At 40.0% G+C, this 27869-nt stretch overlaps 1 protein-coding gene across 1 annotated transcript; it reads left to right on the top strand.

Annotated features, from left to right (window-relative positions):
* The first annotated feature begins 583 nt into the window (after window positions 1–583).
* Window positions 584–27225, top strand: eif3ea (eukaryotic translation initiation factor 3, subunit E, a). Its single transcript, XM_058648258.1, has 13 exons — window positions 584–719; window positions 2131–2248; window positions 2466–2583; window positions 4836–4878; window positions 5875–5979; window positions 10618–10743; window positions 11092–11216; window positions 13406–13532; window positions 14200–14301; window positions 19022–19131; window positions 25231–25333; window positions 25764–25898; window positions 27074–27225. The coding sequence occupies exons 1-13, from the start codon at window positions 630–632 to the stop codon at window positions 27107–27109; spliced, it is 1338 nt and encodes a 445-aa protein (XP_058504241.1). The 5' UTR covers window positions 584–629; the 3' UTR covers window positions 27110–27225.
* Window positions 27226–27869: the final 644 nt, after the last annotated feature.

Raw genomic sequence — 27869 nt, 5'->3', positions numbered from 1 at the left:
TGGCTGCACATCTTTGAGTCTGGTTGGTTTTCCTCTCCACTGATGCCAGTGTTTGCTCATTGTGTGAACTGTTGGGCTTCTCTTCTCTCTATACAACTGAAAAGGTTTCTGCCTTACTATGTACAGTGCCTTGAGATAAGGTGCTATACAAATACAATTTAATTGAATGTATGCACAATTTAGCCAAGAAACTTATGAGGTTGCATAGGCCTATATAAAATTTGTTTCCCAAATGTCTCTCAAAATCAGTAAAACCAAACACCACATGCACAAGGTCTTCATAGATATTACCCAGAAGAAAGAGACAGATGCCTTGCCAAACCATTGAGTGTGTTCAAGTCCAGAACACATGAAAATGTCTCTTTTGAATCGCACCGAAAAGGTCTTAGCAGGAAGACAGCAATAATTTATTTAACTTTTTTATCAAGAATATATTTATTAGGAATACCCATGTATCTATCTATAATTTTAATTATTATTTGTATATATTTTAGTATATTAGTCCACAGTGTGGACTTCGTAATAGCACTGAAAGATGTTTCATGTAGGATGCTGACAATGTTGCTGATTGGTCCGCCCCTCTGAACACAAGCGCGTCATACTTCCGCTTCCCTTTTCCCGGAGCAAAGATGGCGGAGTACGACCTCACCACAAGAATTGCTAATTTTTTAGACCGTCATCTCGTTTTTCCTCTGCTGGAGTTTCTGTCTGTGAAAGAGGTACGACAAATATACAAATATGAACACTTGTGGCACGTTTTCATGTGGTTTGTAGGAGCTATTTGGGGTTTTAAAGTGATTTTAAAAGCCACGCGCGCTCAAGAGCTGGTCACATTTTCTGTGCTGTGTCAAGTAACCGCATCTACACAGACGGAAATGTAGCTGGCTGCTTTCAAAATAAAAGCACCACCTATAACAAAGACCCTTAAACTATTTTGGAGAACTATAGAGATAATGTGAAATAACGGGAAAGAAAACGTTAGGTGGTTGTGCAGCAAGGTTAACAATAAATTACTCCTTTACGTAACTAAGCGCACTAAATTGACACATCAGAAAATATATTTACATTTAGCTTTGAAATATCCTAAACCGGAATACGCACATTTTCACTGAATTCAGCTTGACTGGTTGAACGGCACACCGTGTCTGACTCAAACCGGCGACTTTCACATGTTAAAAGTGCCCGATTTTCTAAACTCGGAGTTTTAAAATGTGTTCAGTCGCTGGGCTTGGTTACCTAACATTCAAGTTTGGTTACTGCTATGTAAATCGATGTTGCTGCCCTATTGTAGCACATGGATGGGCCCATTGCTAATCGCCAGAATCAACATAAAATAGGTTAACTTGTAATAAAATAACACAACGGCTAAGGGGACATATTTAGGCAGCAGCTGGCAAACACTATTTAACAGTAATCAAAACAAATGAATACAACCATCAGATGTTCCTCTGAGGTACTCACGTTAGCGTTGGTTAACCGCTAGCAAAGCTAGCATAGTAGTACTAACGTGAGCCATTGCCATTGTTTTAACAATACGTACCTTGATACAGCGCATTTTGGGCAAGGGCAGTTAAGGCACTATAATTAATGAAGAATGGAGAAAATAGGATAAACCTGTTATCTATTTGATAGTATGTGTGTAATAAATTAATAAATAAATGAATTGAATAAATTGTAAATGTGGTGTATAAATCATTGTTATGTAGAAGGGATGGGTTGATAACCTTTTTTAATTTTACAATATGACACTTGATATCACAACCTTGGATATTTACAGCTGTTTTTCATAAAACAATACTAAGCCGTTAATAACGGATCTGTGCTGATGCGTTTACAACCTCCTAGCTATAACCAGCCAAAAACACAATACTCATTTTTCTTTTTCTTTTTTTGTAGCTATTTAGGGGTTTCAAATCTTATCATATATATGTATATATGTGTGTATGTATATATGTATATATGTGTGTATGTGTGTATGTATGTATGTGTGTATATATATATATATATATATATATGTTTATACTTAAATATTAGTTTAAAAAGTATGAGTAGTGTGCAATTTAATCATGATAATTTGATCAAATAAGACCCTTCTCACTTGTGTTTTTTGTCACTTTCTCTGTTTCCTAGATTTACAATGAGGACGAGCTGCTTCATGGAAAACTGGATCTCCTCAGTGACACTAACATGGTGGACTTTGCCATGGATGTGTACAGAAGCCTTTTCTCTGAAAAGGAAATCCCCCATAGTAAGGCTTGATGCATAGTTGTCATCCCAATTTCTCCTGCAATAGCACACATCATAACAGGCATCATAAAGGGCTACTGCACTGCCTCACTTACTCCATGCAGAATTTTAACACTTGATTTAACAATTAACATTTTAACAGCATTTACAGTGTAGGGCCTCAAAGATGCACATGTTGTTCCCCGAGCTAATGCCTTTCTTTAACCTCCCTGTGTCAGCTCTGAGGGAGAAGAGGACAGAGGTGGTGGCTCAGCTGAAGCAGCTGCAGTCAGAGACGGAACCCATAGTAAAAATGTTTGAGGACCCAGAGACAACAAGGCAGATGCAGTCCACCAGGTAAAGGCTTTTTTTTATTCATAAATAGTAGTCCTTACTCTTTATCTTTTATTATTATTGTCCTAAAACTGATTTTATGTAAGATGTGAGATTTGACTTAAAAAGTGTGAAATATACTTTTGCAAACTTAATGCCATGATTCTTAGATTGGTGAAAATCCGGCACTTAAAACTTAAGTAGACTCCATGTTACTGTGTTTTGAATGAAAAAGCCATTTGGCCTTTTCAGTGCATATGCAGTGCAAAGTCAGCAAGGACAGAAGTAAAGAGAGACAGATGCAAGAGGTTGTGGTTAACTTTATTAAGACTCTTTTTTTGTCTGCAGTGATTAAAATAGTTTGGTCATATTTGGTCTTTCTCCTTTCCTTTGTTTCTTGGCGAGAGTGTGTGTAGTTAATCAAAAGCATTTTCCATTTTCATCTCTTTTCAGTTTGTACTCCTTTATTATGTTGTTTTAGTTGGGCTGTAGACATTTGTTTATTTAAGCCATAGATTTGTATGAACTGTTATGCAAGATCTGAAGACAGATAATAGCAACATTGACTTAGCACATGTCTGTGTTATTGTTAGTTTGCTGTCACTGTGGAGCAAGGAGGAAATCTTCCTTTTGGATGATGAATCACAAGTCTGTCTTAAGTTATGTTATTTTTTCCTCATAGCATGGGATTTGTAAAACAATTGGGAGCTCATCTGGGGTCAATAAAGAAATCTCTCTTAGGCCAGTGTACATGCAGCAGTTTTATTTCACCATTATGGCCTAAATTATACTTGATGTATTTGCTTGTTTTTAACATTGTGTCTGGATTATGGGATTATCCTGTGCTAGAAATAAGACATGGGATGATATATGAACCCATATTCCCCATTCATTGGGTTTAATGCACATAGACCAACAAAGCATTTTACAAGGTAATAGAACCTATTGTTCTTGCTACTTTTATTGAGCGGTTAGCCAATAGGCCTGTATTCCTTACCAGGCTTTATTTACACAACTGCAGAAGCCAGAACGCAAGCAAAACCAACAAAGTAAACCAAACTATTATCATATCTAGAAACACTGTAATCATTTGTACACTATGGTTTTGATCATCATCATTAGGTTGAGCTATGATTTATTTTCCAACTTGTTTGCACTTGTTAATGCATTCAAACCACCTTTTGGTGTTTGAATCACTGTGCTGCTGTTTTCCTTGACTTTTCAGTGCAGAAGGTGGCAGTAATGCTGCTTTTTCATGAGCGCTTGCCACTTGTTGTACATCTCAGCATCTGTTTCTCATCTAAATTTCGTAATTAGTGAAAAGTTATATTGAGTAAGTATTTATGAGTCTGTATTTATTCTACTTTAGATTTCGATATGTGTTCCGCAGGATCTAAATGTATTTTGTCATCATCCAAGTGTATCCAGAGAAGAATACCCAAAATGTCCATCTATTAAATAACATCTTGTCTTAAATAACATTATTTTCTTAACAAGGTTTTAACTTGTGTATTAAGTGTTTTGTTTAAGATTGTTTGGTGGGCCTACAAGTTATAAGTATTTTTCATTTTATGCTCAACTGCGTTTTCTGTGATTGGATTGTGCTTTACCACATGCATATACACCTGGTATTAACAGGCGTCTCCGGTGTCAAGATCTGATTGCTGTCCGATCACAGTTATCCCCCTAAAGTCACCTTCCGCTCTTCTACAAAGATTACCAGCAGCATACTACAGCGTCATGTCCTGTCTGCCACCATATCAACAACAACATCATCCGCACGAAGAGTTCTGCCTCGGGCTCAATGAAATTCACTAAACTCACATCACACAGCCAGCAAATGCATTTTTACGTTCACATTCTAAAAGTACACATATCCTGAAATGACACAGTTTCAGTGTGGTGTCCACATAAATACCAAAATTTTAGGTCACAGGCAAAGTTGTTAAATGCCATTGGCATAAAATGTTTGGAAATGCTAGAACATTCCTTCATTTTAACAAAGCCATAGAGGGCCTCAGAGGCTTTGCTGAGACATAATTTGTTAGACATGGCTAGTGTAGATTTATAGTAGCCAAACCAAATGTAATAAACAGCCAATCACACTGTTTTAAAAGTGAAATGGTCTTCATTTATGTTCGGGTCTTGATTTAGACCAGAGGAGGAAAATATACCTGAATGGGGCTCCAAACATAAGGATGTCAGCCAAATGGCGACTCAAGTTAAATGGCCTCTAACTACAGGAACTGTCTTGATTTTTTTTTTCTTTTTTGCAGAGATGGACGTATGCTCTTTGACTATTTGGCAGAAAAACATAACGTAAGTTGACCTGATTTGCTGACATCTCACTTCTTCACTGCATTTCCCATGGCTCTTGTGTGAACCCATGGTTGTTTTAGGGGCAAAGTGGGAGGGGCAGGCTGAGTAGGGAAATGCAGAATTACTTCCCAAAACCCTTAACTCATTTTCAGGGTTTGTACGGCTTGCACAAATTCTGTGGACATTTACATTCTGTGGTGAATTGTTAAGAATAAACGGAGTAGCTCGAGACTCATGGATAGAGCCGCAAGAATGCCGGAGGTTCTATATTTACTGTGATGTTTGGCTTCTTACCCTCCCCTCCATCGGTCCCCTCCCACTCCGGTATCCCGCTGACCTGCATGCTGTCCTCAGTGCACCTCCACACTGCCCAGGCTCAGGGCCCCATAGCCTGCTGTGGGAAAGGCTTGGGCGGCCCGGAGCACCCACTGCCTGTGACAGTTAAAGCGAACCTTAGTGAATGGGCCTGACGTCAGAGTATACTGCTCTGAGATACTGGACAACAGGAAGGACAGTTAAATATAGGAATATACGTAGGCTCAAAATGATAGCCCTATATATACACATATGCAGTGCTAAATTAGTTCTCATGACCACTTTTTTGGCAGCTTTGTTACAAAAGTTAAATATTCTCTCGACTATGGCAAAATACCATTGATATGAGTGCACTGTTTATTCTAAGTTTATTTAGCAGTAGCCTGCCACCACGACAAGAAAACTGTGATTGTGCCGCAAATGAACCGGAAGTTAAGGTTCGATTTTTACTTATGATTTATCATTTGCTTGTTGCAGCCCAGATGTTTGACAAGTTATTTAATGATAACATAACGTTCCCCTCACCCCGATGAAACATCAGCACTGAAAAGGCACCAGAACTGCATCAAATTTCAGAACAGGCACAATACACTTGTATATTGTTTGAGTTGTTGTCAAGGATTCACATGTTCTGTGTTTGATGTGCATTGATACATTGATGTGCTTTTGTTTCTCTTGAAGTTTCGTCAGGAGTATTTGGACACTCTATACCGATATGCCAAGTTCCAGTACGAGTGTGGAAACTACTCTGGTGCAGCGGAGTACCTCTACTTCTTCCGTGTCTTGGTAAGTTTTCAGATATTATCACTCACCAACATCGCTTATAAACAGTGAAGTTTGCTGATAACTGTGCACCTTATTTCACTTAACAGACTGCCTCTAGTGTATAACAATCTTATTTATAAACTGGCTTAAAGCAGTTCTCTCGCATATTAAAACCTTACATTATGTTTGCCAGATTGTTTTAATTCCTCAAAAGGCCAAATGCTTGAATGGGAGAGGAAAAGAACACTTAAAAGTAATTGAATGTGAAAAGCTGACGTCATTGCCTATTCAATTCACTGCACGTCTTCTGTATTAGGAGGAGACTGCTGCTGGAGGACTTGAGTAGGATCTTTAACTTGGCCAAGTGATCAGTGGCGGACTGCATAATCTGTCTGTAGTCTCCTCAAGGGGCGGGCCTCAGTAGACAGCTTATTGATTTGAGTGCAGTGGCCAAAAGTCCCTTGTCACGACTTCGGAGCTTATGGTCTACTTAGTTATGCAAGGTATCTCTTGTTTAGCAAGAAGATGGTGCCACACACTTTGCAAGGTGTTACTGGATGGTGTATGGGGGTATTAAAATGAAGAGCTGGAAGAAAGAGACTCATTTATACCATACAAAGTTTGGTTTAAGAAATTAAAAAAAAAATGCACAAATAAATGTTTTTTAAAAGCATATGATGCCAAAGTATGTTTTGCAAAAGAAGATAATTATAGTTCATGGAGAGCACTGGCAGAATAGTTTGTTAGTGCACATGCACACTCCCTATTTCCTCTATAAACAAAAAGACTTGTTGCCTGGGTTCTGGAGTTTGTGGCTTTACTGCCTTTGCCCTCAGAAATGGGTAAAATCTGAGTGAGGCTGTGAATGGGCTTGGTGCAGCTGGAATACAAGACCTGTTGCTTCACAAAAGGTTTGACAGCCTCAAGACGTTTGAGTGACTGAAGCGATATCTCATTGTAAATAATGTGATGTCTTCTTTAGAGTTGTCTTTTTTTTTTATTGTTTAAAGATATCTGGAGCAATAGACATTTTTGAAAAATGACCAGTTAGCTTTCAGGTTTGCTTTCAGCTTTGATGTACAATTGTTTAGGAGGTGCTGCTGATGCAGTTTGTGGTGACAACCCATAGCTTTTCACTTCATGTAAATTTTCAAAAATGTATGACATAAGATGAAGATGAAGTCAGAGACTCCACCTATTCGGAAGTGCTGGCTCCAGAGCAGTTATCAAACTTGGCTGAACTGTTTCAATACTTACTAAATGAACCAGGACAACTATATCCTTCTGCATTGTGAAGATGTAGAAGGTCCTGTGCCATGGGTTATTCCATCATTAGCTACACAAGCAGCAGTACCTTGGTGGCGCCCTATTCTAAGGTTGACTTTTTTTCTTGCTTTTACACTGTATACATACTATATACTGCTTTGCTTTCTTAGGTTATTGCTCCATTTGGGATAAAACCAGATTTTATGCAGAAACATAGCAATTTTTTACTATTTCTGTATAATCTTGCATCAAGTGTTAGCAAGTTCAACTCAACTGAATAGCCTATAATGACCAGTGGAACCAGCCTGCATAGTCAGTGGTTTCCCAGTGTCACTCACTTGTCCTCCTGCTTTTGTTTGTCTTTGGTTCAACATTTAGCTTTGCGGTAAAGCCAGGCCTCATGCCAAAACCAACCCTGAAAGAATGGGCAAGAATAAGATCAACATTTTGTCTATTCATTAGAGTGAAAAACATTGAGTCCATCTTTGTTCCTAGTCTAATTGGCATTTGATACTGCACTGTGTTGCCTCTTGTCTTTTGAATGTCAGTGACTCTGGCTAGTCATGCTCATTCAGTACCCTGGAGTGTCCTCTCCTGACAAATTTGGCACTGGCTCTGTACAATGATGAACCTACTTCACTGCAAACAACCCTCTTAAACCAAAGCAGTTGGGTACTTCATTTGATGGGTTTTTCACTGATCTGTTCAAATATATAGGAGGAAGAGATGCATCCGAGGCAACATGACAACTCATTCTCCCAAGCTTTCCACTTTCACTCCCTCCCCCCAAAAGAAAAGCATTAAAGAAGTAATCAAACGCTTGCAGCAGATATCTCTCACTGTTCCAGCAACAGTTGTTTGTGGCTTTGCTGCTCAGTCTTAATAAAACAGTATTGCTCTAATTGAGGTATGTTTTTTGAAGCCCAGTATAGAGAGGCCTTTATGTTTTTACCCCTCAAATTGTTAGACCCCTTATTTTAAGTTCCAGCCAGTTTGGGCTCTGTAACTAGATCTCTGTTGCTTACTCTTGACAATGCAAGAGGCTTTTAGATTGAGGGAAAAGGTAGAAATGGATTTCATTAGTGGGAGCCTGTGTGCTGCCTCCCCCCTCCACTCTTTTTGGTGTTTTGTGGACCTCCCATCCTCACAGGCCCCTTGTCTTTCTCTCCCTCCCCCATATGGGAGAGGTGAAGCTCCATAAAGTCATTTAACGTGGGAAACCCAGTCAATTAAACGAAGGAAGCCAGCCTTGCAAAATCCATGCCTCAGGTCTTGTTACAGTGTGGCCTAGCCCGAAAAGAGCAACTTATTCATATCATCACTTAATGCAGGGATTGAATGTTAAGAATAAAGATTGAGTATCCCGTCGGATCCCCAGCACAGTAAATTTATTGTTGCTGGTCAGTCAGCGAAATGTGCCCATTTCACAAACCAATGGAAACTTAAGGTAACTGCTGGAAAAACCCAGGTACTGAAACTTTTCTAGCGTGGCCACCAGTGAAAGCCAGACTGTGTGTGTGTGTAGAAAGCTACCATAATGACCTGAAGGTCAGCCAAACGTAGCAGGCAGGGACTTCCAAGAGAGGAAAAAACTAACAAACAAAACATAACATAACACTTCAACAGATGAAAACCTTTATCCGTGCAGTGAAGACATTTTTTCCTCTAGAATTTACAATGCTGAAATCACTTTTGAATCTCTATTAAAAAACATTTATAATCGACCTGGTTTAGCCCATGTGATCAAAGAAACACTGTTGCTCTAACTGGATGGATGAACACACCCTCCTGCTGTGTTCTCCTTTGGGGTAATACACAAGAGATTTTCTAAACCATGTCCTCTTACCTGAACTCTTCTCGTGTCACAGCAGTTCACCGAAATGTTATCAGAGTGTAACTGGTCTTTGCTCAGTTGAAAAGAAAAACCTTTTATATCTGAACAATTTTAACCAATTTGTGGGGTTCCAGCGGAAACCTGTTCTTTTTTTAGTGTTTCCTCTACTTGTACATCTGTCGTGTCTCACAGTCCACTTTAGCGGCTGTCCGTCGGTGTACGGGGGCGTGTGGTTAGCATCTAGGTTTCTCTGGCCACTCGGCAGACACCCACCCCAACTTCCTGCTTGACTCATGTCACTGTGTCTGGTGTTTAGTGTTATCATGGACTATTCTGGCACAGAGGTTCCCATGAGCTCTACTAGGGTGTAGTCCGATGTCCACTACAGAGTGATTGCATTGCTGATGTTCAGAGGCATTCTGAACCTGTGTTTCATTACCTGATTCTTTTTTGTTTGTTTTAGCCTGTTCTGGAAATTAGAACCAGTAACCTACAACATTTACACAGTATCTTCACAAAGATTTGTCTTGTTTTTGTCAGTACATATTTAACCCTTATTACCTTGTGATAATGATTGGCTTGTCCAGAGTTGCTGATAGTAATGTAAGGTAATTATTGCAATTATCATTCCCATGGTAAAAATCAAATGTATTACTTTTTTTAAAAAGTACCAATGTCACATTTCAGCACATGTTGGATCCAAAACATTTGTCATCATGGCTTTGTTGTCACATCAGAACAGTCGGACAGTTTCTCCTGTCACTGCCGAAGAGGTGCCAAGTGTGTCTGCTCCAGTCTTTAGTTTGATGATTTTTTTTTAGATAGTTTTTTTTTTTTGTTTTTTTTTTTACAAATTTAAGTTAGTCGTGCAGCTCATTTTTCATTTAATTTCAGTCAGTGACACTTTTTTGGCATGTAGGTAAAACCAAATATCTGATTTAGAATGTTTTTGTCAGCAATACAAGTACACTGTTTAAATATAAATACAGATGGATTTGACCTCTGCTATGCAAGAGTGTGGCAATTTCAAAGAAACCTTGGCATCATGAATAGGAAAGAGACGTCAGGATATCTGGACCTCAGCTGCATCAGTTTTGGCCATTGTGGGACCATGACACTAAATCATTGGCTTATGCGTAGCTGCAGACAATTCCAATGACATTTGAAATGTGTGCCGTTACTAGGCCTCAATAATAACTGGCATTGATTACCCAAGTCTTTCATTGCTAATATCCAATTAGATTTGAGGGACCTTCAGCATTACAAAACCAAGTAAGCTCCACTGCTATTAAGCTGGTGTAGCTCTAATAAATTGTTGTGTAGTGTATTAACAAACATGCCTTTACTTGGTTTGGTAGTTTCGGTTCTAATTTTCAGACTGTATGGCCAACAGCAATGCAGTGGTTGGCATATCTAAAAGTGCATTACATTTGTTTTTTATAAAAGGGTAAATGAATTTGGTCTTTCTAAAGATCTGATAAAAAAATAAATAAATATGTACACTGAAATGACATGTGTTGCTTATTTCAGCAAGTGTCCCATCTTTTCTTTTTTGTAAGGTTCCATCCACAGACAGGAATGCCCTGAACTCTCTGTGGGGCAAGCTGGCCTCTGAGATCCTGATGCAGAACTGGGAGGCAGCCATGGAGGACCTCACCCGCCTGAGAGAGACTATCGATAACAATGTAAATGCCCCACTTCTCAGAATCTGATACCTCATCTAGATTCCCTTACATAGACTTCATATTGACATTTCACTTTCAGCACAGCTCTGCTGTGGCATTTTATTCCTTACCCACACACACTCATCTGACTACTTTGGAACTTGGAAATGAGTATAAAGTGGTTGTCTGTGTTTGATTGATGAGCATTCAGAAGGCAAGATCTCTTGCTCCTCCTATGTTTCGAATAATTGTCTCTAAACAAATTTGCAATTTAATTTTCAATTATTTTTCTTGATTGTATGTCTGTCTCTTAATGTCCTCTTGTGCGTCTGTCCCTCCTACCTACATTTCTGTCTTTGTCCCATGTAGTCTGTCAGCTCTCCTCTCCAGTCTCTCCAGCAGAGGACATGGCTCATTCACTGGTCGCTCTTTGTTTTCTTCAACCACCCTAAGGGCAGAGACAATATCATTGAGCTCTTTCTGTATCAGCCACAGTAAGTACATCTATAATACAATGCCACTTTTCACTTTCTTGGATTTGCTTGTTCTTTTATATCCAGTAAATCAGAAACTTGTGTATTTTTCATTAGTGTTCATGGAAGAGATACATTTTCACTAAACCGGAGAGGCAATGTTGTGTAGCTAAGTTGAACCATGAAGTAGAGTAAAACATTCATTTTGCGTCATGTTTTGGAAAATTCAGCTGCCTCTTTATACTTGCGAGAGTCTATACCAGTTTACTTTATTTACAGATTGATTTCCTGATATGTAGTGCGATAGATAACGTGTGCATGTGGTGAAAGTATTGTCTCCAAAATTATTCTTGATCCTGTAAGGATTTGGACAAAATGTCAGTCATTTTATGCATGGACTTGATCTAGGGAAAACCATTTACTTTAATGACACATTTTTGGGTGGTGGGCTTCTTGATGAACCCTGCTGGTAATTTTTTTAAAGTGGTTTCAGAAGTGTGTGTTTTTGTGTGGTCTGTTTACTCTCCAAGTCGAGAATGAGACCATGTGTATTGCAGATCGGAAAATTTATACACTGTGTTAAAATTTGCACACCACCTATTTTGATGTTTTTGCTCCCTCCCCACGTTCTGATTGCAGGCTTTTATAATTGTACTGATGATTGGCTTCCACAGACAGTATGACCAGCAACCACAACACAGCACACTCAAATGTCTGGTTGCCTAAATTTTACTCAGTTTTAATTTTATTGTGGATCATTAAGGAGGCCTGCCCAATAATTACTCATGAAAAGCTCACCCAACCATCTGTGTGGATAAACTGAGGTACTTTTGTGTGCTTTGCAGTTTCACAGTCTCAAAACCTCATGTTTTCCCCACTGAGGCTTGGCTCGACTCTTGTTTCCCATCTCTTGACCAGTACTTCCTTTGGCTGAAGTCGGTGACCAATGGCTGGCCTTCAGCTCCACATTTGACCTCCGTTACCCCTGCAGTCAGCAGATGTTCGTCCAAGGCCTTGTTTGTGTACTATTGACAGACTTCCCTGGCCTCAAAGGGGAAAAAAGGCTTGCTAATTAAGATACAGGTGCAACCTGGTGAAAGAGAACTGCCATGGCACATGCCAAGTAACCGTAGCATATTAATCTGTCAGGTCTGATGTGTAAAATAGGACCTTGTTTCCATGTCCCTTTTTATGTTCCTCTACAGTGACCCCATGGAAAGTTGAAATTTGAATGCAAGCTTGATTACTTGGCTGCATGCCTGAGTAGCATCTTCAGCAAAACAGTGCAGTGATAAATGTTGCCTCAAAAAAAGAGAGAAAGATAGAAGGAAAGAAAATGGATGTAGTCTCATAAGTGAGGTAGGGTGAATGTCCCCCAGATATGGAACAGTGACTCATACAAGACTGCTTGCTATTGGAGCCCCCTCTGGAGAATGTGTAGGTGTAAGATAATCAGGAACACAGTGTGGAGCATTGCGGTCTTCCACGGGAGTCAAGCAACTACAAAGGGAGAGAGAGAGAGCGAGCGAGAGAAAGCAGCCCACTTCTGTATTTAGACCCGACATCACAACTGCCACAGGTCCCCTGTCCCTTTAATTGTTTCTGCTAATTAAACTGGCACACTTTTCTGAACACAATGTCTTTCCCGCCTGATTCAGTCGTATGAGACCTGAAGGAACCCACACCACTTCCTTCTTTTGTTATTTTATTTGGTCAGATTTTGAAGATGCATGTCAAGAAATCAAGTTGTGGTGATACAGTTATGTTGACTGATTGCCATCTTGACAAGGAAAGTGATGTATACTTGTATTTGTGTACAGACGTTATGCTGGGGTGGGATTAGAATCGGGCTTTAACAGCTCTGTGTCTCTTGTGTTCAGCCCTTAGCCAGTTGACCTGTGGTTGAAACATCAGTCCCTGATGGATTGGGTTTCAGCTACTGGGCAGGTCCCTGCTCACTGATCTGTATCTTCTTGTCAGGGTTCCCTTTTCCTCCTCCCTCTCATAATGAAAGAGACGGCTTAAATTTGGGACCCATGTCCAGCAGTGAGGGAGTCCTGTCAGGACATTTATCTGTTCAGCTGCAAAGGCTTTTTCTCTCATCTTAATGCCAGGAGACCAATAAGCAGCCAAAATGTTATATGATGTGTCCTTGTAAAGATCATGTCTTTGCTCTGATAAGTGATTACTTTTATCCTCCCTTATTCCAGATACCTCAATGCTATCCAGACTATGTGCCCCCACATCTTGCGTTACCTGACCACAGCGGTCATCACAAACAAGGATGTCCGTAAGCGTCGGCAGGTTCTGAAGGATTTGGTGAAGGTCATACAGCAGGTAACAGACGTCCTTTTCACAGTTATCAGGGCATTGCTAATAGGCTATGCATGCCTTGAAGGATGAGTTACAGACTGTGCAAACCAGTGGCATCACTAACACTTCTTTTAAGAGCAGTGCGTGTATTTTGGAGTTTGGAACTAAGCTGGAGAATCTTTAAACCTGTTACTTTTGATAAATGGTCGTGAGCTGACTGAATGTAATGTGCCAAACCCTGCTCTACCAATGGCACCAGATACTTCAGCGATCTAAGCAGGGTCCTGGGTTGTGGGTAATCACTAAAACATGTGCTCACTCCTCTGTTCTGGGGCCTCAGGTCAGATTGCAACTCTTTCTGTAAGCATGATTTGTGACCTTTCGGAGTTCACAATGTGTTTTTGCTCAAGACCTTGTAAACTGTTGTTTATTTAGCTATTGTGCCCAGCAGGTGGCCAGTTTAAATACAGTTTAAATAAAGTCATTACAACAGCGCTAGGATTTATGTAGTGTTGTTTTTTTGTTTTTTAATAAATGTGTTAATGCCACAACCATTTCGGGTGCTATTTTCATAATTGTGTCAAATTTACAGATAAATTTTGCTGTGTATGTAAATACATTTTGGACTTCATTGATTATGTCTGCTTTATTTACATCTTAACAGAGCTTAACCAATACTTGTTTTTTTTAGGAATCCTACACCTACAAAGACCCAATTACGGAGTTTGTGGAGTGTCTGTACGTGAACTTTGACTTTGACAGTGCTCAGAAGAAACTGCGGGAGTGTGAGTCGGTGAGTAGTGACCTCAACAACGTTCATTTCAAGCTATTGTTCTCAAACTATGAGAAGGAAGTTCATTGTGCCTCTCTGTGACCATAACGCTACAGACCTCTTATTTGTGCGAGTGACTCCCAAACTTTCACACAGAGCATAGTAGTAAACATGGTTAGTAATCATGTGATCTGCCTGTTCGCTCAGTGTTCTCTTAGCTGGACTTCTGCGTGGGTCCAGTCAGTGCTGACAGAACAGTGATAGTTGGTGCCTTGTATCACACTGTCAGGAATAGAGGTCTTCTTGGACACTGTATGACTCAGAGTGCACTCAGATTTTACTATGGCCTGTAATTGACCCATCAGGTCAGTAGTCAACAGTAAAAGCTTTATAAGCAGAACTGTCCTCACAGAAGCGTGCAGACTCACATTTCAGAGGGAGATTGGTCATAGTTCCACAATTTAGAGCATTTATTTCAATTTTGGTTTGTTATCGCAAAATGCAATGTAGTCCTCGATGTGAGAATAGAACAGGGGTGGAGTACTGTCAAAGTCCTCTTTGTATGTTGATTACAATACTGAGCACAGAGGATGCTGTGATTGAATTTGTGATAACTAAATTCAATTTAGATATTTACGGCTCAGTGGAGAATGAAACATGAACGACACATTGCAATTTGTTTGGCTCCCATACAAATCTCTGTTGTTTTGTCAGAATCCCCTTTTATTTGTTTGTGTTACCTTCTCCATAGAATCAAAGTCAAACAGCAGCAAGCAACTGTTCAGTAATAATTTGTTTTAAAAACGAGATAAATTTGTCATTAAAGCATACTGACCTGAAAAAGAAGATAGGATAGATTAATAGTTTGTTCCAAAAAAATTCAGAAAATGTTGAAAAATGTCAGTTTCCCCCAAATTTCGAATGATGATGTTCTTAAATGTCTTGTTTTGTCCACAAAAATGATTCAGTTTCAATGATATCATTGTTATATGGAGCAAAGAAACCAGATAATATTCACATTAAAGAAGCTGAGTTTTAATGACAGAAACATTCAGATTAAGCTATTATCAGAACAGATTAATTTAATACATTTAATCATTTATTAATGATTGGTTAATCATTGCAGGATTGCAGTATCTTTTAGTCTGTTATTCAACTGCTTGTTTAATTAGTAGCATTTATACATAGCACAGATTAGATGTAATCTAATTTGCTGATAACACTCAAGAGGGTCCTTATAATGATATACAGCTTATGATTTTTTTGTATTTTATAGTCAACTTCATCATTAATTTTGCTGTACATGGTGGATTTTTAAATGTAGTTCTTAATGACTTGGATCTTTTACTTATGACAGAGTCCTCTGTGTTTCTCACATGCTGCCACAACCTTATTTGTATTCAAGATATGGCAATGCAAGTGTTTTCTTAAGTGATATAAACTAGAAACAATAACTATACAAAGTAATATTAATAATTACTGGCAACAGAGCAGGAAGAGATGATCATCAAGGCCAACATTGACAATGAAAAAGTAAAAGAGGAGCTCACATTTATTTAAAAGCTGTGACCAAATCGTGTGCTGGCGAGGTGCAGGTTGAAAAGCCCCCTTATAAGGACCTTGTCAGTTCCAAGGGACACAGTCAAAGGAGAGTAATCAGATTTAGAAAGAGATGAAAAGACAGAGAAAGAGAGTGACTTTGAGAGAGCAGGGGCCTCATTTATATGCGTTGTATGTACGCCTGAAAAGTTGGCATGTGTACGAAATACAGAAATGCATAAATATTCTGGGTTATAAAGCCATGTGCACACATGTCCCACATCAGTTTCCTTTTAGAAATCACAATCAACTCAACAGCTTTTTTGAGCTTCAGGTAACGCCCATACTTGGCCATAAATAGTCAAAAGTATGCCCCGGATTAATATTCATTGATAGGGAGTGACCTCAAAATCATGGCAAATGCAGAGAGAAGAAGAGGAAGTTCACATAATCAGAAATCCAGGTCCAAAAAAGGTTTTATACTGTGGCCAAAAAAGCGTGTGGAAGTTGTAACCAGCAGATCTTACTAGTCTCTGAAATGATTTTCTCCCTCTGAAGCTGCCGTTTGCCTCATCCTCTAGCAGAGCCAAATAAACTATCATGCTTCATTGCACAGTATGATTACATTCCTTTTTATTCCCTCCTCATTAAATTGAATGTGAGTGGCTTCAGTTGTGGCAATTAAATGATCTTGGTGTGAGCAGTAATATTTGAATTTATTATACACAGTTGTATCATTTTGAACATTTTCTGCCATCGGAGTCGCAACTTCACCTCTCTCACATTTGTGTGCGTACACATCGGTCCATGAAGGGCCGTTTGTTTCCCATCAAGTTTGTTCTAGAAAGTGGCGTATGCCTTTTTTGTGTGTTTATAAATGAAGCCCCAGGTGTCATAGCTGGTGTTGTGCTATATGTATATTTTGTGAAACTTGACCTACTGTTGCGTTCTTTGCGTACACACTGTAATCTGGTTTTCCCAAATGACTTGATAAATTGGACCTGCAGAAGAATAAAAGGCAAAGGGTTGTCTGGCCCCTTTTTCATCTTTTGCCTCTCAACGATAAACTTTGAGAATGAAAAACATCTGGCCTGATCAAATGGTTCTTTTCCAGGAGTAAATGTTTAGAAATCATGTCAGCGGTTTACTGAAGGTTCCGTTTCGTTTTAGCCTACATTCAAGCTAATACAAAGCGTCTTGAGCTTCAGCATTATTTAACAAATGAGGAAGTCATAAACAAACTAATTTGGGCAGATTTATTTTTAGTTATAGTCTTGAAATATCTCTGCATGGCAGCAGAAAAGAATCCACAGCATGCTCCAGGAGAAAATGAAAACGTTTTTTCCTGTGCAAAGGCCTTCGGGGCCATCTCCAAATGATGACATGTACTATCAACAGTATTATAATTGTATCCAATTTCAGCTAAGACATGACACATGCCCCCAATCACTAGCTTTGTTAAACACTCACTTCCTAGAAGCTCTCTGGATGAGGCTTGACCTTGCCTCATAGGGTTCTGTTTACAGAGGCTCCTCAGTGGTTGAAACAGATGCTCAATCCCAACTAACACTGAGGTCAGAGCCCAAGTTATTACAGGTGCTTTTAACACTAGTCTACCTGTCAGTCTTATCAGAGCATGTCCAGTAGGCACAAAAGCCCTCTATTGACCTTGTTTAGTTCAAAAGCAGGTCTGGCGAGGTGGGTGGTTCCAAAAATGTTTAACAGCACCTCCTAATGCATTGCCTGTGATGGTCTGCAAACATTTCCCAAAATGGTCCTGTTTGAAGTCGGTGCCCTTTTTTTCCCCCTTGCTGAAATTTACACACAAGACTTTGAATGGCACATTATTTCAAAGGTAAAAAAAAATTCATAGAGCATGGAGCGATTACGGTAAACTGATACCCCATTGAGATGGGCTGTTGTCTTGATGAGCACTTGTAATGCATCAATTTTGAGCCTTTTATTTTGTGATTGCTGTAATAGAAAAAATATAGGTATTGCATAGCATGAGACAAGAGGGGGGGAGTTTATATTGTCCTGTAAAGGCTGAATACTTTTTTTTTTTTTTTGTTTAGTTTCTTGCCCACTCCACCTGAATTTGGAATCACTGTCAGATGTTAGGTGCTTAAATGTCAAAGAATGAAAAGTATAAGCCCACCTATGGTCGGGACTTGCACATATAGGGCTGTATATGCCCCTTTCAGAGTTTTGTTTTAGCTTTGTGGTCTGAATCCCAGGTAATTAGGGCACTTAACTCTTCAAAGTTTTATCAGCCTTAGATAAGCCTTGTCATAGCTGAATTGTGCGTTGTCTGATAGTGCCATGTAGTTGGGATTTATTCAAGCAGAACTATGGGCAGATGGCAGCATTCTAAGCTTAAGCAAATCGAGAGCTCTGTGTAATTCTCTGTGAACTTCTGAAGACTGAGTTCTGTGATGTGAAATAACACTCATTGTAGAGTTGGAATGCAAGGAACACTGAGCAGAGTGAACACTTCACACACTATACCTTTAGGGCCATACCTGGGTCATGAACATTTACAATAGATGAATGAGCCTTATGCAAAAGTGTCAGAGTGCAAGGAAGGCCATAATTCTTACTGGTAACCAGGCAAAGGTGATGCTCTAAGTGGATGGCTGAAAAGAATTACTGTAATCTGTGAGTTTATTTGGGCTGGTGCTGCTGCCGCCACTGGATGACTGTAACTGTCAAATTTTGGGTTGCTGCACAGGAGACCTGAAACTGAAGCACAGACAATGTGGTCATCTGTGTGGTCGACTCTGTTTTTTCTGTGTTGTCTCATGTGGTGGCCAAAGAATTCAAATATCTGTGGTTGATTTGAAGCACCTTGCATGGTGTGGATTGACTTTGCTTCCAACTGACTGTTGTGTGGCCAGTATGGTCCTCTGCTTTATACTATATATAATATGTCTGCTTCAAAATGAACTGGGCTTTTTGGTTTTAGTGTATAGATTTCTGTTTCAACTGACCAAGACTTGAATTCCTACAAGCTGACATACTGAAACATATGGTGCTTCTCTCATTACTCCTCTGTTTAGTCTGAAGACTCCTTTGCGCATTGAACTATTACGGCACCCGCAAACAATAACCTGTAGTAAGAAAAGTTTTGAAGTAGCCCTATGACCAGGCAGAAATATTCACGTTTATACTGCTCTTAATTAATGTTTTTCCGGTCTTTCAGGTTCTCGTGAATGACTTCTTCCTGGTTGCTTGCCTGGAGGACTTTATCGAGAATGCCCGCCTCTTCATCTTTGAGACCTTCTGCAGGATTCACCAGTGCATTAGCATCAAGTGAGTCAATAAACGCAAACTAAACTAAGTGAAACATTCTAACATTTGTAAATCAGTTGTGAGAAGCAGTTTGATACTGATGGTGTCTGAGGACGTTACGATCATGACAATACTGCACTGTGGAGTTCCCTAAAGACTAACAGGAAATCACGTTTGCTCTCTATAGACTTTGTAGGCAGGATGTAAGAACATGGGCTTTGCGATTAGCAGAATTTAACTTGCAGATAAGTGTTTATTGCCCCGTCCACACACAGCCAAGCTGACTGCACACATCTTGAGGATTAAGCATTGTGAGATTTAACAGCTTCCCGGTCTCCACGGGGTACTCTGTGGAGACCTTTTAATTCCACCTGTCTGAGAACAATTCATGGACATCTTTCTCCCATGAAGATGCCAGCATTTCAATGACTTTCTAAGTTCCCTGCTAATCTTAATACACAGGAACATTTGATCTCCTTTTTCTTAGGGAGATGGAGGTTAAAGGGTTCTGTAGGTCTTTATTGACTCCTATTTTGAAATTAAGTTTGGTTACATTATAATAAAATTGACTTTGGATGCCTCCCCAAAACCAAGCCATTTACTCACTGCTAATTATAGTGAGCATTAACTGAGGGAAAAAAAAGCTTAGAGTAATTGTCTGCAATTAAGAGAGATTACAGGATTTGGCTGCCTCTTTACATCAGTTTTAGAGAGTGACAAATACAAAGGCAATAGCACTCACCATTGTCAACCATCAATAATCTGCATGGATTTTTGCTTACCTCTTTATGTAATCTGTAATATTAGGCGACGCGTATGTTATTTTCATGTTTATCCTGTTCTTTATCAATTTACTTCACACATTTCTGATTATTTTTTAGAGGGCTACATTCATAATGCACTGCCCCACAGGCAAATTGTGTATACTGAAGATTTTAAGCAAGGTTTGCATTTCAAATATGCTCCATTAACACATGATGTTCAGTGGAAAGAGTGAATGAATTACTTCTGTTGACACGGAAATGATTGCACTGACTGTTATATAGAGCTGTGGAGGTCTGTATTCAAGGTTGGACCGTGGAATATGATCAGGCCCTGTCGAAATCTCCAGTTGCAGATTGTCTGGAATTGATTAGGGGTCCTGGTTCTTTTTGGCAGACTTACTGCAATTGGATCCATTTACTTGTTAAGTACCACAAAGGTTAGTGGTAACACTGAAAGAGGAAGTTGAACAGTGATTTTTCTACTTTTCACCTTTTTTCTGTGTCCCCTGCTCTCTGTATGGGAAGGTTTGTAACACAGGAATACACATCAGGGGCAGTTTCAGGGATTTCCATGTTTATTTGTGGTGGGGTTATGACGATGCACAGAACATTTTTATTTCCGACAGACACCCAATTCCATGTCATTAGCGCTCTGTCCAGAAGCCCTCTGTACCCAAGCGTGTGTACTTGGATGAATTTGATGGCTGTTTTTAATGAGGACTTCTTTATAGCATTTGGCCATGATGGTTTCACAGATTTTTTAGCTTTTTTTAACTTTTGCCCACAGCTTGCGACACAAAAATAGACCAGAAGTTGGCATAATTTAGTTATTTTATGTCATAAAGCCTTATGTAAAATGCACTGTAGAGAGTGAAAATTTGATTCAGCTTGAGCTCATGATTGCGCGCACACACACACATGCACATGCTTTTGTCTAGACTGTTCAGTGTCCCAAGTGTGTTTCCAATTTAGCTTTGTTTTCCCTGTTTGATTTACAGGGTTTATTTCCTTAGTCCTTCCTTGAGTGTTTCAGTGGCAAGACCCTGCTTTGACCTCAAATGCACACTTGTCCTTTGACATTTTGAGTAAATGCTGGAGACGTGATCGTTCGGGCATTTTCCCCCCTCATCACTAGATTGTATTTGTACACAACAGCTCACTGGTAGTTGGAAGGGGTGTCTTGTGTATTTGGATGTAACACTGAGGATCTTTCCACCTCACAATTGAGTCATTAAAAAGACCACACGATCATTTCGGTTTCCCCGAAAAATCAATTTTACCTCAAGCCGAAAGGGAGGTTGCTCCAAATGGCTTGGAGTCTCCCAAATGCTATCATATGTTAGTGTTTAACAAAGGATTCATCTCAGGCCAGCCATGTTAAGAAGGGGGCTACTTTTGAGAAGGATCCCCCATCCTTCTTTCTCCTCTAAAAGCGTTAGACCCCAATCCATGACCCCTCTCTTCGAGTGTGAGGTTGGCATTTAGACCCAAAGGAGTACACTAGCCTGAAGTCGAAAGCTCAGGAGCCAGAGTAAGTAAGGGGTCGAAATGAAAGTGATCTCCTCTCCCCCAAGGAACGGGATCATGGTTGTGTAAAATAAAACCAGTCATGGAGGCTGTCTGCTCGGCTTAAGGGCCAAAGGATGTCAATAGTGGTAGAGGTTGTTTGAATTTGACCAATTCCCCACTCCCTTCTTTCCTCTGTTTTTTTTCCTCCCTTTTTTTTTTCTTTCTTTTTTGTAACTTCACTCTGAGTTTTAAGTAGGGTTAGCTGCTGTAGACCTCTCTCAGACAATGAGATAAAGTAACCTTGCTCTGATATACAAATGTCCTTCCTGGGAGGAAAACATTGCCAGACTTTCTTTTATAAATTAGATTAGAGGACTTTGACTTGTACAGGCCAAGGCCCTGGGCCTTTTGGGGTGCTCTCTATTCCTGTGTTATGCCACACAGATCATGGCGGGTTAGGGGTTAGCTTAACTCCCGGGTGAGGAAACCAGATTGTGTTTGTTTTGATCATCATATCTGACCTGGACTTGACTGACATGTGCCCCCACTTTACTGAATTGTCAAACAAAACACCCAGTTCCCCTGTGAGGCAATCGCATAATCACATTGGTGAAATCGGAATGAAAAACAAATTCATTCAAATTTGCATGAGATTGCTTGATTGTTAGATAAATAAGTGAAGGGTGTCTCTGAGAGATGGAGCACTGCTCGTAATAAGCAGTGACTGCCGAAGTTTAACACACACACCTAATTCAGTGCTAATGTATTGTGATAAATAAATACCTTTGCAAAGCTACAGCAAATATTTTTTCTGTGTTGTATAAGTTTTTTTATTTTATTTCAAATTCAAAGTAATTTTTAATGCAGTAGATTCATATTTAAAAATTCTAAAGTTTTTTTCTGAAATTGCTGGAAATATTTTCCACAATATTTTAAACTGATCTTTGTGTGAAAATGGCTGTTCCATCACGCTTTTATCAGCTGTCATTCACACTTGCATTTATCTCATTGTGTCTCGACGGTTACTCCCTGCACATGTCTCTTCCAAAAATCTTTTCAATCCCTGTAAGTCATTACACCCATTTTAGCTCACAACTTTGGTTACCGATGTCTTTTTGAATAAATTTCAAAATACTCGATCAAAAGAGCTCCAAGGAAAAACATGTCGCCCCCTGAGGAGTACTTAAAGACTGCCAACATCTCTACATGACATAGGTAATCTTGCACCACCCAAACCCCTCTTCTACCCAGTTGCAATAAGCATTTATCCCATCAAACAGCTGTTCTGCCAGGGTTTTTTTTTAGCGGGAGATTCCACTTCTGAAACTGTTCGTTGGCGCACCTTGGTGTTTTCATCCATACTCCAATCTTTTACCATGGAATGTTACACATTAGAGCTTTGAGGCTCTGTCTCTGGCTGTCAAAACACGTTCTACCCTAATATCTATCTATATCATGATATCTAGTCCAATACGTCTTACTGTCTCAGCTAGTAATTTAAGATGTCTGTGCATCTGCAGTTGGAAATCACTGCTCAAAACACACATAAAGCTTCTTTCACTTAAATGTGATGCTTTTATCTTTGGTTTTTACTCGCCTTTGTTTTATTTACACATTTTGCATTTTAAAATGTCCTAATTTGTGTCATTTTTATATATTTCCTTGCTAAGTGATGGTTTTTTTTTCTATTCTTTTTTTTTCACACTTTTTTTGCATGCACAGTGTTTTTAAACTCTTTAATCTGTATAATCAAACTATATTATCTTTGTTGTTAACAATGCACCACATGCTCTAATAACATTTTGGTCTGCAAACTAAAAACCTTTGTGTAAAAGTGTCACTCTGATTGCTGACATATGTTATCCATCACAGGCCAAACTTGCGTCATTAGACAGCTGACGCTTTTCTGAACTTGTAAGGTTCCTAATAATGATCCGTTGCAGCAATTTTGTTGTCATGCACCATTTTCTCCAGGTTTTGATGACCTGAAGTATAGACAGATGTCCTCCAAAGTTTTTGCTACAAGTTTGTTGATGTGGGTGACAGGTTGATCAGTATCTCTGCACGGGTTTTCCACCATTTGGCTGCTGCAACACTTGTGAATCAACTCACAAGTAGTGTTTTTCTAACTCGCTATCCACGTCCCCCATCACGTCACAGTGGTGAAAGTGTTGAGAGAGATGTACTGTCACTGTTTGCTTATTATGCTGAGGTAATGCTCTTTATTTGTTGTTTATGCTTTCAATGACCCACCCAGACACTGACATCATTTCACTTCCCCCCCTTCATGTGGTTCTGCCACCATTTGATCACGTGCTAGTCGTTTTGTCTGTTAGTGCCCTGAGGTAAGACACACATTATCACAAATAAGATTACTTTCCACCAAAAAATGTCTTAAATAAGTCAAGAGCGATGAAATCAGTAATGATGATGATGGTGGTGGGATCTGTTTGCAGAACCGTTGCGTGAGAAGTGGTTTGGTCCTTGCATATCTGAGCTTACTTGTTGAAAGAGTCTCTCAAAATGTGATTAATGGACCAGGAAGTAATAATTAGTTGTGTAAATTGTTTTTATAGACCTCATAACCCCTATTATATTGTGCATATAAACAGGGACCATACACAATGACACATTTAGGTTTTTCCGAACGGGGAGGAGTTCGGTGTCTTGCTGTTGAGGAACGGTTGCTGTAGTAATTGTGAGCACTACACAGATGGATTGAGGTTATTTATTGGGGCCCTTATATGAATTGTGGTAGGCATGGAGAGTGGTGGGGTCGGGGAGGGGAGGGGGCAGGAAATGTGTGATGGGGGGTTCTAGATGGGGATATTGAGAGGGTCTAGTTATTTTGAAAGCCACAAGGGAAGCCAGCTGCACTGGGTAAAGCTTTGGATCAAAGAATGCCAGCCACCCTTGTACTTCCCTCCCTATGCTGTGACACATTCATTTCTGCCGCTATCAAAGGGCAGCCCAGTCTCCAACCTGGCTTTTATTTTGAGGGGCATTTTCTGCACCAGTGTGTCTTCATCTGTCCTGGCAGAGAAAGAAAGAGAGAGAGAGCGAGAGTGTGAGTGAGTGAGTCAGTCCTGGACATAGGTACAAAATACAGACGGCTGTCTAATCACAGAGCCTCACAACATGGGGCAGTCCTCGCAGGTCTAATTGAGTTATTCAAGTCTGTAAATCAAGCTTTCATTAGCAGAGGACCATTAGAAGTGTTTTGGAGTGTGCTTTATATTATATACACCTTTTTGCCCGAGGCTTGATATGTAGTCAAATTAATGTAGTGACTAGTCCTTTTGGCAGCTAATGCACAACATCCATCGTAATGTGGTGTTAACTAAGACTTATTGGGTGCTATTACACATTTTATGTAGCCTATACATTGCTTCCAGACAGCAGCCCAGATTAAGTGAAGTCACAGTTTTACGGAAGACTAGTTTTACTCCAGGACTAGTAATTTCTTCCAAAGGTAAGCCACATGTTGTAGCAAGTCTGAGAAAGTTGAGTAGCGTTATCAGTAGTTACTTTTGATAAAGTTGCTGCATTAGGTTGCACTTTTAAAAAGCTTAATGCTCTCACCAGGCTGTGCAAAAATGTATCAAACTATTGATACTGCTGCAATAACTGTAGTTGTAGTAATACACACAAGTTGTACTGAGTCGCATGGTCAAAGCTCAGTTTTCTTGATAACAGGCTAAATGTTTGTTAAAACACATGGGTGTTGAATAAAAAAGCCCAGTCGGCGTGGCAGAATGCGTCCCAAAATGTATTATAAAAATAAGCCTAGGTTCAAGCCCAATGTGTCTTAACGGGTTTGCGCAATGTGTGTCTGTTTTCTCAACAGCATGCTGGCAGACAAACTTAACATGTCACCTGAGGAAGCCGAGAGATGGATTGTGAACCTCATTCGCAACGCCAGGCTGGATGCCAAGATAGACTCCAAACTGGTAAGACCTTTTTTTTTCCTCTTACTCAGTTGGCTTTTTAACTAAACTTTAGCAATACAGTGGTGGTTGTTTTTGTTACATAACCCCTCTAAAAACGTCTACTATATGTCATGTGGAGAATAAAAAAAAAAGTCCTGTTCTGTATGTATCCTGATTTTGCAAAGACAAATACGCAACCACAAGATCTCACCCTTGATACGTCCCTGTTGTGAGGCTTCATGTTTAACCTGCATGTTTTGGCTTACACATCACAACAGTTCTCTGTAATCAAGCAAATCATAGCCCAGTCCTTCAGAATGATATGGAATTATCTGGATATGAGAATGGGACCATATGCAAACTCTAATGGGTGTGTGCGTAGGATGGTGTGTCTGCAAGACCAAATCCGATTGGCCTACTTGTGTGCGTCAATTTTTCTCCTTATTTACAGGGTCACGTTGTCATGGGGAACAACGCCGTATCTCCATACCAGCAGGTGATCGAGAAGACCAAGAGCCTGTCATTCCGCAGCCAAATGTTGACAATGAACATTGAGAAGAAGCAGGCCAACAGCAACAGGACTGAGGTGAGAAACACACATACTGTACATACACAAAAAACTACTACTTTTTTTTTTGCTGAAGACAACCATCCTGACATTTTCCCATCAAATTGTGAGAAGGTCAACATGAACACGGGGGCAGTTCAAAGCATCTCAAATGATCAGCTCAGAAGAACAAGGCTAAAGAATGTTGATGAACAACCATCAACAAAAGCTCTCTTTACACGAAATAAGCCAGTAAGAGCAAGTTTAACAGAGCTAAGGCTTTCATCCCTCCATTGCTCTTCAAAGGCCTAATGACAAGGTAGATTCCAAACAACCATAAAATGAGGCCTGAGCTCAGTGACTCAGCTCAGCAACTAAAATAAGGTGGACCCTCACAGTGGCTTTTGGTGAACATTACTCAAACCCCGGTGTTCCCTGCACTTAGGACCTGCTGCAGATGTCTGGTTCAGGGTCCAGTCATCCCATTTAAGTTTGTTTTTGATGTTGACTTTGTGCGTTTTAGTGGCATTTAGACTGCTCAAGTGCCTCAACTACACAGACTGTCATAATCACACACATATTCTCAGCGGGTGCCGCGAGTGGTTGTTTCACACCGCTCTGCAGTCCACAAAGACATGCAGGTCTGTCAGATAGGATTGATGTGTTGGTTCACTCACCCAGCACCTGACGGCACCAAGGTCACGGAGTTGAAACGGACATGTTAAATATTCACTCTTTAATTGTGCTGCTCTTGAGTGGCTGTTTTGATGTGCCCAATTACTCCCCATCCCATTGTTTGAATATTTGCAGGAGAGCTGCCATAACCCTGTCCTGGAAAAAAAAAAAAGCAAAGGTTTCCCCCATTAAAGAGTATTTGTAATTAGACAAAAGAGGCTGCAAACAACTTACAGAGCACCACTACATCCTGCTGTCCTCAAGGCTACAAATCACTTACATATAGAGAACATTTACTGCCTACCATCTGGGCCGGCTGCTTAGAGTCCCTGTCAGCTCTCACAGCCACCCAGCGCTCACCAGCAGAACACACACATTACACACTCCTGACAAGGAAAACATCAGCGCTTAACTGCTTGCATGTGTATCATACTTTTTTCCGCATATCCCAAAACTCAACAACAAAATTATAGTTTTGATTTGTTTCAGTCGTCCACCGATGGTCTAACTTGAATTTTTCCTTCATGCGCTTCTTTCAGACACCAAGCTGGGCAGGTCAGGAGTCTGGATTTTAGAGACACAGCAGAGATGAATCCACACATCTTTTTTTTTTCCTCCACACTTGTCTCTCAAAAAGCTCTGTAATTGGTTTGAGTCATCATCAGTTCAATAAAAGTGACCAAGAAAACCATTTTCACCCTTGATTGCCTTATTTCTGCACCTCACAAATGGCGGTTGAGGTTTGAGTGGTGAGACTTTTTTTATATTGCTGATAAACTTGATGAAGTTTTAATGTGTGCATTGAGTCACTGAGTGGGACAGTTAAGACTGCTGTGTGTGTGTGAGATGCGGCTCATGTGTGTGCTGTAATGATGAATGGCTGTTTAGTCTGTTGGTTTTATGGTGTTTTTAGTGGTTCGCTTCACCGTGGCGGGCAGTCTAGCTGAGTGGGACGTCCGCTGAAGGGGGCAAACGGAGGTGATGTGGAGTTACTAGTGGTCACACTCTCTGCCAGTCATCCTGCCCATCTGAGGACATGAGGGACCCATAAAGAACCATTAGCCAGACGGACACAATCTTTTTAATGTCCCACCCCACCCCCGCTTTTCTGCGCTTTCGACCTTCTCATAACTCAGTCATCCGACTCTCCCTCCCTCCTTTATCGCAGTTGGTCACAAACAGACCCTCTTTCCCTCATGTCTTTAATCTTTTTCCTTGCATGTCATTTTAGTTTTTTGTACAAATGCACCTGCTTTTTTAGGCTAAGAAAAACATGAAAATGCAAAGAATGCTTCATCACTTAATGTGCTTGACAAGTATGACACGGTTATTCTG

The sequence above is a fragment of the Solea solea genome, chromosome 13 (genome assembly GCF_958295425.1).
Source record: "Solea solea chromosome 13, fSolSol10.1, whole genome shotgun sequence".
Lineage (NCBI taxonomy): Eukaryota > Metazoa > Chordata > Actinopteri > Pleuronectiformes > Soleidae > Solea > Solea solea.
Note: the sequence above shows the minus strand (reverse complement) of the source record. Positions and strands in the feature narration are given on the sequence as shown.